Here is a 10,999-nt window from a genome sequence, read left to right as displayed (position 1 = left end):
AAAAAAAAATTAAAATATGTTCCGTAAACATATCTCAAGTTACTTGAAAATCTGCTATAACTTGAGGGAGGTAGAACAAAACTACACGCAACTTAACGAGAGAAACTCTAATTTTAGCGTTGTTTCCAATTCCACCAGCCGCTATATAATCAGAGTGGCTCATTGTCAACTTTTATTTTAGTTTAGTGGAAATAAAACTATTAAATAAATTACAACAAGGCTTAAGGATAAAGCTCAATAAGAGACCTAAAACCAAATGTGGGGAATATCTCGTAATGTTTGAAGCCTGCTTGTATGAAAAGTCTATTCCAATCTTTTTCATCTCTCTCTTTTCCATTAAGAGAAGCCATCATTACTATGTCAAAACAAAGCTTTACTTCTTTCATTTTGTGATCATCATGCTTTTCATTCATCACAATATCTATGATGATCACTTTTCCTCCTTTGCTTTTACCCGAAATGGCTTCTTTACAATTTTTGAGTATCTTTATGCAATCATCATCGCTCCAGTTGTGTAAAACCCACTGTAAAAATAACAATAGATGGAGGATCGGAAACAGAAACACTATCAATAAATTTGGCTAATGATTTACTGCATTCAAATAAACTCATATCATTATAAGACTAAAATACTAGATGTAACTCAAGAGAAAGCAGGTCACGATAATTCCTATAGTTTTTGGTATAAATACCTTGAGTAAAACTGCATCAGCTTGAGGGATATATTGAAACATGTTGCCGCCAACAAAACTCAAATTGTTGCTTCTTGTTAAGCCTGTAACAACCTGTGGAAGGTCCAATACTATACATTTTAAATTAGGAAATGACTCACATATTATATTTGCTGTGTTTCCAGTTCCACCACCAACATCAACTATGGAATCGAGGCCCTCAAAAACTGATTTGCAATCTCTCAAAGCCAACCTTACAATGTGAGAATCACTTTCCATAGCCTCATTGAACATCTTCAAATGAGTGGGATTTTGTTGCATAAAATCCCAAAAGCCTCCATGACCAAATGCGGTCTCAACGATTGTGAGGTCCTCCCCAGAAGTCCATTTCCCCAGGTGATGATATGAGCCAACAAGAGTAGGGCTATTGAACAAATGAACCATCGAAGACAAACAGTGATCAGTGCCATTGACAAGGAGTTGTGATGAAGGAGTAAGAGCATATGCTTCTTTGTTATCATGGATTTTGATGATTGCAAAGAAGTCATTGTGTGCCAATAAGCGCATGAGGCGCTCAACACAAGTAGCTTTAGAATGAGGAACATGAAGAGCAGAAACAAGCTCGGGAAGAGTAATGGGATGGGGATGATTGTGGATGATATCAGGAATGCCAAGGTCAATGGCCCACTTGATGCACATGGGATTAAGGAAGCTATACATCATTCTGTACAAATGAGCTTGAGCTTGGAATAGCTCACTTGCTTTGTAATCATTTGCGGAAGCCATGAGAATGAGAATGCTGATTGATCGAATAATGTGTTTACGTTCCAAACTAGTCTCTTGCTCTGTGTTGTTCGGCTTCTGCTTTATATACTGATTCATCGGCAACCACCACACGTTTAAGTTGCCCAATTAATTAAATTGAATCTGTCACGGTACAAAATTCTATGAAGAACAATTTATTAAAGCACTGTTTAATTGTTCATGGGTTTGGTCTTGTTAATGCCCCGCCGAACGTAATAAAACTCACCTACCCCTAAATCTATTCCTTCGAAGGTGGTCCTAAAAGATTTAGGTATGAACAGCAATAATCAATAAGGTAGATTCAAAAAATTTCTTGAGTTTAAGAGGTACCGTTATTCTCACTACTCCTTACTAAATCTTCTAGTTATGTTTATTTGAAAAAAAAAAACACAACAAAAAAAAGCAATGCCTATCAATTATATTTCTCTTGTTTGAAAATAAAATTTCCAACTGACTTTTATCCTTGTTGTCATTCTGAAGTGCATAACGATGATACGAGATCAATGTAAATAAAATACCGTCTCGAAATTGTAAGACAGTACCAGAAATAAAAATGAGATGCTTTACATATAAAGAAAACATCAATTAACTTCCCTCGTTTTTTATTGATTTCAACAAATATAGGTAAATATAGGTAAATTTTCAACACTTGACATCTTGTCATTTGTGCCGGCCTGCTCAGCTAGAATTATTAACCGTGCAGATACTACCACGTGTCCAATCCATTCTCGCTGGGTGACGTAGCGAGAATATGACATGACATTTTGACAAATTTTCATTAGAACTTGTCATACGGGTATTTTTTTTAATCACAAGCGTGTCAGTGTGGTCAATGTCCCTGGTCCAGTTTGAGGGACAACTTTCGACCTGCGGCCCACGATATTGCTTTTGAACCACCATCCATAAGTCGAATGCATTTTAGGTTTCTGCTTCTGCTGAGATGGTATCTTTTGGTTTCTCAGCCAAATTTGGCTCCATTGGTTGACCTGGCTCTTGTGAACTAGTAGAAGACACACTTCCACTGCACAACTCTTTGTCTATCGCCTTATCTGCCACCCCAAAGCTAATCAGATGTAATCCTTCATATGCTACTTGGAGAATCTTATCTCTTATTTAAAACTTGGAGATAAAACTTTTCCTATGATCAACCTTTACGCATATTCTTGCATATTTTCCTTCATCAGATTTTTATGGTTCGGGGTGCCTTCAAATTTTTTTTGAAATTTTTATTTTTAAATAAATTAAAAAACAAAAAATATTATAGCGAATATATATTTCATAAATTTCTTTGGACCATACCATCACTCTCCCAAGCTCTCCCATTTGGCATGCATAATAAACAATATAAACACATTTATCTATGCAATTCTAGCTACAAAGTTCCAATTAATCTAGCAGCCATTTTTTTTATGGAATATGCAAACATTTAATCAGATCAATAAATTGGTAAAATTTGATAAAATTAATTGGTAAAAAAGGGAAAAGGGAACGGGTCTATGAAGGAGTTTGATGAGTTGGATATACTGATGTAATGGGATATTGACACCTATTACCTAATCAAATCAAATATGTTTGAAGATTTTGAATTAGCTTAGTGCATGTTTGACATGTCTCCTTAATGGCTGTTCGCTGATAAACTCTCTTCATTTTCGAAGGTCTCGTCATAAACGAATATACTGGAGCAGTGTAAAAATCTTCCAAGATGATACAATGGATTGTAGACTCATCCCAAATTCTGCGCCCATCATTTTCAAAGGAAATCAAAGTCTTAAACGAACAATTTCCGCTTCACTGCATTGCACCGCCCACCACCTCTTTAATCTTTTTTTTTTTTCCTTCAAATTTGGTTTGGGGAAGGGGGCCGCCACCCCAGCCCCTAAATCCGTATAAGTAGGGATGTAATTAAGCTAAGCTAGGCTTTGACTTAAATAGACCAGACCTGTGTAAAAAGTATTGAATCTGGCCTGGCCTGTTAGCCTAATAGGTCCCAAATTACGAGTCTAGCCAGACCTATATTTAAAAAGTAGAAGCCTTAGCGTAGACCTGTTAACCTGTTTAAGCCTATTAAATATTCAACAATTAAAAGAATAACTAAAATAATATTACTTTATTATTCAAAATTATTAAAATAATAATTTTATTCATTTTATTTAAAATAAATAATATGATATAGGCCAATCTGTAGGCTTATAAGTCTGACATGTACAAAAAAGCTTATAGCATATTTTTTAAATAGGTTTTTTTGAAAGTCTAGATCTGTTCTATTTTATTATTTGTAATAGGGTAAGTCTAACCTAATTTAGGCTAGGTCGTATGTCCCTGTTGGTTGGCCTAGCCCATTTATATCCCTATATACAAGTTGGGTTTTATTAGTGTTATGTAACATAATGTAAGTGTTGTTTCCAACTCTCACATCAAAAGGGAGAGAGAAAGTGGAATGATGAAAGAGAAAGAAAAACATATAGACCCCACCTCTTTAATGTGTGTGTAGGAAAATGAAGTTATATTATGTTAAATGATAAACATAAAACCCATACAAGTTACATTAGAAATGAATTAAAAGTACGGTTTTGGACCGATCTAAAAGTTTTTAGGCCGGAGCTTTCAAAAATATATGCGTGGCCTATATTTTAATAACTTCATTTTTAGGTCTAAATTTGGTTTATTTTACTAACCAGATTGGGCAAGCAAGACTAACAGCCGCTTATAGCATAACTTCTTTTTAGCAGATATCAACATGAGGTTTAGCTGGAAATTTTTTACTGTGGTCCAGGAGCTCCTTCCACTTTAAACTTGACATCTGGATTAATTTTTTTTTTCTTTTTTTTCTCTCCTCTCTCTTCAACTTTTCTCTCGTCTCAGTCCCACCCAATATTTTTTGGTTTGAGTGCACACTAAATTCGCTCGTTTAGCTAGTCTCCACTAAATTAACAACTCCTAAACATAGCATAACCTATTTATATTCTTCCATTAAGCCTTTTTATATTTGAATTTAATCATCGGATGTCACTTATAAATATAATAATACCAGATTATGAAAAATAACTATAAATTTTTTTATTATTTATTTATAATTTTTTTTTTCATGATATGACATTATTATATATTAGAAAATTATATTAAAAAATCAATTCATTTTTCTTTAAACATTTATAATTTATGTAGTATTTAAAATTTATTTTATAAAAATTAATTATTTTATTTTTTTAATTTAAAAAAAAATAGTAACCAATTACCAGACAAAGACTAAAAACCTAATCTGGCATTCGTTGTGTGATTGTCGCACAAGGGTGTTCATCAACCGATCCAAACCACGGTGACCGAACCGAAAAATTGATAACCGAATAGACCAAAAATCAAAGAAAATCGCAAATTTTAATTGGATTGGATCAGTTTTCGGATTGGTTGATGAAAACCGATTCAATCCAAACCGATCTAATATATTAATTTCTCTCTACCAATTTGAGTCTTTCCGCAATCATAGCCCAAAAATTTCTAAATTCAAGATCCACTAACCCATCAACTAAACCTAAGAAAAAATCTAGTCACATCTCATCAACAAAATTTCATCTATAAGCTTCTGATCTCATTGCCCCAAAAAAAAAAACTATATTATCGTTTACTGATGCTTTTGTATTTAAAATAAAATAAAATTACAAAGCTAATATATACAAAATATGTTATTTACACAATAATCATGAAACAAATTTTAAGATTTTTAAAACACTGAAAACCGATTCAATCCAAACCGAAAAAAATTGGATTGGATCAGATCGGATTTGAAAAAAAATCCAAACCGAATGGATGATTACATGATCAAACCGAAGGAATTGGATCGAATGATTTTTGCTTCCAAAATCAATCCAATTCGGACCGACCGCGAACACCCCTATGTCGTATAACTTATGAAGTGTACAATTGCAGTTGAAGGCCCTCCCCAGTCCACAGCAATTTAATTCTTCAATTTTTTAATATAACTTCTCTTCAAAGAAATGATCATTTAATTCTTTGTAAAGTTTATATCACAAAATTTTACATCTGTGGCCCGTTACTGCTGTTGTTTTCATCGATTGCAGATGACACTAATGTCATGTATATTGGCGTTAAAGTATTCTTTTAAGACTATTAGGCAAAATAATTGCCCAGTTAAAATTGATTGGATAAGTATTTTCAAAGTAATACTGTCAAACATGTTATTGGTAGTGACGTGACTAGTCCCGTCAATAATCCTGATCAGATGATTTTTTGTTTATTTCACATAACTTTTCGAGATTTACGCAATAACACCTCATTTGTCATATTTTATCTTCCACCAACATAGTTCGAATTTGGAACAGTGGTACCACAATCACAAGAGTGTTTAAATCAAGAAACTCCTGAGTTCTTTCTGAACCAAGACCATGAGCTGTAGGACATGCTATCAATTCACATGTTTTATCTATGTGAATGTTGTTATTTAATTCCTTTTCTTATTATCAACTATCTAACAATAACAAATAATGACAGTGATTTCCTCTCCATCAATGCGCACAGGTAACAACAGCTAACAACATTTCTTCTTACGGAATGCCCTAAAGTACTGATCTTGTTGCTGAAAAAATTATTGCCTTATAGGCTAATCATGGGAAGACTTGGCCAAGAAATCGATGGCACATGCTACAACTCATGGTGTTGGTTCGGAAATAACTATTGTTGCAAATTCGAACTATGTTTGTGGGACGTAAAATATGTCAAATGATGTATCATTGCGTAGATCTTGAAAAGTTATGTGAAATAAATAAGTAAAAATCACCTGATTTGGATACCAAGTCAAAAGTTATGGTCTTCCAAAGTTTTATGGTGACGGGACCACCTACGTGTCACTGACATGTCATCAGTCTCATCAAGATCATTGATGAGACTAGTCTCGTCAGTACCAGTAACATGTTTGATTGCATTAATTTAAAAAAAACTTATTCAATCAGTTTTAATTGGGCAATTCTTTTGCCCAACAGTCTTAATAGAGTGCTTTAGCCCTATAACTATTGTCATTGTGAGAGTCTTAGAAGGTTCCTTTAGCCCTACAACTACTCTCATTGTGAGTTATCACTTACCAACACTTCAATTTTTGTTGCCACATTGTTGTTATAATTATTCACTACCATCATTTTTATCATTTGCCACCTACACATCATACAAGTGAGGGTGTGTAAAAGAATCAAAAGAACTAAACACAATTGTGAATTGAGCAGAATTGCATTTAAAAGAACTTGTTTTCAAAAATAGTTCGTGAACTGAAAAGCCAGTTCATGGTCCAAACAGGTTTAAAAAATCATATTCAAATTGTTTTTTTTTTAATTTCTCCATTTTTCTTTTTTTTTCTTTTTTATTTTATTACTTCTTTTATCTATATTTTCAGGGAAATACTACTCTCATTTTACATGAGGTAGTTATCTCATTTTCTCTCACTTCGAAAATCGTGCCCCTTCTTTTTTCTTTTTCTTTTTTGCTTTTAAAAAGTGGGCCCTACTTGGATTCTCTCTGTAACATGAGAGAACTACTCTCATGTTACATGAGAGTAATATTACCCATATTTTCATTACTTTATTTCTTTAGTTTTTATTTTTTCTTTTATTTTATTTTATTTTTTCTCTAATATATTTTCTCTCTCTTATTTTTACTTTATTTTTTTGTTAATTGTTTTTTTTTCAAATTTTGTATCATTTACATTTTTTATTTTTTCTATTTTTTCTTGATCTTTTCACATTTTTCATTTGGGTTTAGAACTAATTCAAAAATCAATTTTAGGGATGTGCAAAAGAACTATAAAAAGCTTTGTACTTAAAAAATCAGCACAACTATTGGCTTCTCTAAAAACATGTGTAACCAAGACCTACCAATTACGATCGAAAAGTTCCCATATACGAGTCAACAAGCGAGACTCAGGAGCTGCACTACCACGATTAGTGAGCAAAACGACCACCAAAGTAGAATTGCTTTCAAGGATTAGACGAAGCCAACCTCTATTCCACGCAATATTTAGACCATACCAAACTCCCCATAACTCAGCTTCAAATGCATTACAAATGCCAATATGAGCAGAATATCGAAGAACCCAATTCCCTTGGGAATTACGATTTAAACCACCACAAGCAGCAACTATAGGAACTCCTTTAGCAGCACCATCAATGTTAAGTTTAACAAACCCAAAGGAAGAAAAGTCCCAACGAACCAAAGCCTCCATTGGATGAGAAATATAAGAGGAAAAAGACCCCAATACATCAGCAAGTGTACGCTTAATGACACAAGCAGAATGAGGCAATGAAGTAGCTATCAAATGAGAATGAGCAACCTCATTTCTCCAACATCAAATCTGAAAAATAAAAACAACAAATATAGAAGACCAATTACGGATATCTAACTTTTTTGTGAACCAAAAATCACGTAGCCAAGAATCAAGATTTCCCATGAAGAATTCATCCCGGGGCACTAGAGGAATAAATTTGCATCATAATTCACGGACAGCTACACAATCCCGAAAAACATGAATAATAGACTCATCTTCACTTTTACAAATCGGACAGAGACTCTCCCCATTAGACCACGAGACAATCCACAATTTAGTAGTTAACTTTGCATTAGACTTCTAAATTTTGCGCCAACACCAAGCCTCCCGACCATCATTCCAACCATTATGTGTCAACTCACTTCGCAAAGTATATATCCCCTTGAACGAAATTAAATCACCTGAACCCAAGGACCACAACTTTCTATCTGGGGGATCATTAGTCGAAGGGGGAAATACACTACGGATGTGATGAATAACATTAATAGGGAGCCAAGACGTAAACAACTCATAGTACCACTTGCCAGAATCTGAAACATAATCAGTAAGACGTTCTGATTTTTCAGAAAGAGGAAGATTCAAAGCTAACTCTTCAAGTTTCACGTCATGAAATAACCAATTATCATTCCAAAATAAAATTGTATTACAAACTTCAACCTGCCAATACTCGTGAAATTGAAACTTAGCCCAAACATGACATAAAATAGGCGGTACCATAACCAAGAACAACCAACAGAAGCAATAAAAGAAAGAGAACCATTAGTACCATATATTATTTTTAAAAGCTAGTTCTTGAACTAAACTGATTTAAAAACCAATTCGTGAACCAAACTAGTTTTCATGAACCGAAGTGATTTTTTTTCATTTTTTTTCTTTTTGCCTCTCTATTTCTCTTTACTTAATTATTTACTTATTGTCTTCTTCTTTTTCTTTATTTATTAAGTTTTTTATTTTTTTCTATAATGTATTTTTTATTTCTTATTCATCTTTATTTTTCATTTTTAATTATTTTTTCAATTTCAATTATCAGTTATATTTTTAAAATTTTTGCTTCAATCTTTTCTTACTTTTTATTTAGGTTCAATTTTTAAATCAATTTTGAACTTATTCAATATCAGTTTAGAAATGAACTGAACTAGGTATGAACCAGTTCTGAACTGAACTAAACTAATAAACCAATTCAATTCTCAAAACCAGTTCAACAAAGAAAACCAAATCGAAATGAAACCGTGCACCTATGTTGCACTAACACTGACATGGGACACGACACGACGACACGTTAATTCTAAAACATGTTAGATTTTGACATGTTTTGATACATTTTGATATTTAATAATATTTTTAATTTATGTAGTGTATGTTATATTTAATATTCAATAATTTAACAAAAAAATAGAACTAAATTTATAATACCCATCAATTTTGCAAAGAAACATATAAGATGTAAATAGTTACTATTATATTTTTAAATTGAAAATCTTTTATACATTCCAATGAGATTTATTTAGTATCCATTTTTTTTTATTATATTAGTTTGGTAAAACATTAATCAATTTTCTTATGTTATGTAAGTAAATTTCAAATATTATAAATGTTAGAACGTGTCAGAGTGTCGGACACGATATTTCACATTTTTTAAAGTGTCGGTGGAACCTTACACACAAGGATATTGCTACTATTAAGTTATTTTTTCCCATGTATGAATGATTATTTCATTCTTTCCAATTTTTAAATTATGACTTCAACACTTTTAGCTCTCTGTAGTGCCTCATGCTTCCTGCTATGCTTCACTGATAGCTTCAGAGACAACAATGGGAACGTCCGTTATGATTTTGCCACCTTTAATGGCTCGTGGGTCATTGACGGATCAACCACCCTTCCAGCCCAACTTGATGCAAAATATCGACTTCGGTTTATAGATTTCAAAAATTCACACTTGGATCCTTTTTATATTTATGAATGGAACGAATTCAGAAATTTGTGAACTCTCGTGTTTGTAGCAAATTATATAGGAATTCAATTTAATAGGGTATTCAATTCTCGTGTTATCTGTGCATCAATTCCACGATGAAAAAAGAAAAAAGAAAAAGAAAAACATACACAAACCTTACTTTTCCTCCTTTATTAAAAGCTTCCTATGCATAGATAATTATCTCATTTTAAATAACTATCTCACGTTTTCACATCAGAAATTGTGCCACAATTTTTCTTATTTTCTTTTTTTTTAATAGGTGATGGGCCTCACCACATCATGTGTCTATAATAGAAGATAATTATCTCCAACAACGTAAGAAAATAGAATCCCTATATCAAAACCTAGTATATTCTATTAGAATATAGTTTCTCGTTTTGTTGCATGAGACAATCATGCACAAAAAATAAAAAATAAAATGAATGAGACTGACTAAGAACAATAGAGAGAAAGAAAACAAATAAACCCAACCACTTTTTTGTATATGCATTAGAAAAAATTGTTTGATGCAACTTAAGAAACTATAATCACATATTATCTTTGGTTGAATCTATTCATGGCACTGATATTCTAATGCAGCACTTCTTTCACTAGCAGTTCTAACTAGCCAGTCCAAAAGCTTCTAACATTTAAGTTTATTCTTATTTTTTTGATACAATAATGGCATTTAGATTCCAACTTATAACCTCATGCAAATTAGTCAAGTCCCTCATCACTAGTCAAATCCTAGTGACTTACATTCAAGTGTATTGGACTAGTTTATTAGCAATTATAGTCATAGGCATTGCATGATATGACAGATTCAAGATTCACGGACATAAATTCCTTTTCTTAAGAAGGAGTATTCAGGCGATTGTATATATGCTTTCAGCAGATATATGAGGTACAGATAATTTATTCTAATCAGAAACTTTCATCATTAGCTTCCAGTGACAATTTGAACAGAGTATGTGTGAAAAGTATCTTTGGATCCCATAGCCCATCAATGCAGGAATCCAGGAAGCAAGTGTTGAAGAAAACAATGTTAAGAAATAAACCAAAGAGTGTCGTAACTTTTGTTACACACAACGTATATTCATACATCAATTTGAAGTAAGTTTAGAGAAAGCAGAGTCATGTAACTCAACAGCCTTTTTCTTGTGTACACCATTACTAATACAAGTCGCTCATTTTAAACTTTATTTTAGTTCAGCATAACTAAAACTGTTAAATAAATTACAACAATCC

At 32.6% G+C, this 10,999-nt stretch overlaps 1 protein-coding gene across 1 annotated transcript; it reads right to left on the bottom strand.

Annotated features, from left to right (window-relative positions):
* Positions 1–221: 221 nt before the first annotated feature.
* On the bottom strand, positions 222–1,457 carry LOC133296718 (isoflavone-7-O-methyltransferase 9-like). Its single transcript, XM_061495772.1, has 2 exons — positions 693–1,457; positions 222–524 (listed from the first exon to the last, which is right to left on the bottom strand). The coding sequence occupies exons 1-2, from the start codon at positions 1,455–1,457 to the stop codon at positions 222–224; spliced, it is 1,068 nt and encodes a 355-aa protein (XP_061351756.1).
* Positions 1,458–10,999: the final 9,542 nt, after the last annotated feature.

This window comes from Gastrolobium bilobum, unplaced genomic scaffold, assembly GCF_033153095.1.
Source record: "Gastrolobium bilobum isolate Gb01-03AN ecotype WA unplaced genomic scaffold, APGP_CSIRO_Gbil_v1 utg17607, whole genome shotgun sequence".
In the NCBI taxonomy this organism is placed as follows: Eukaryota; Viridiplantae; Streptophyta; class Magnoliopsida; order Fabales; family Fabaceae; genus Gastrolobium; species Gastrolobium bilobum.
This window is presented reverse-complemented; position numbering and strand designations above follow the sequence as displayed.

Bases quoted from the DNA above. Each gene is read 5' to 3' on its own strand.
- LOC133296718 (XM_061495772.1), bottom strand. From the start codon at position 1,457: ATGGCTTCCGCAAATGATTACAAAGCAAGTGAGCTATTCCAAGCTCAA. The intron at 525-692 runs GTATTTATACCA...TTATTTTTACAG, and splicing joins CTGATGCAGTTTTACTCAAG to TGGGTTTTACACAACTGGAG.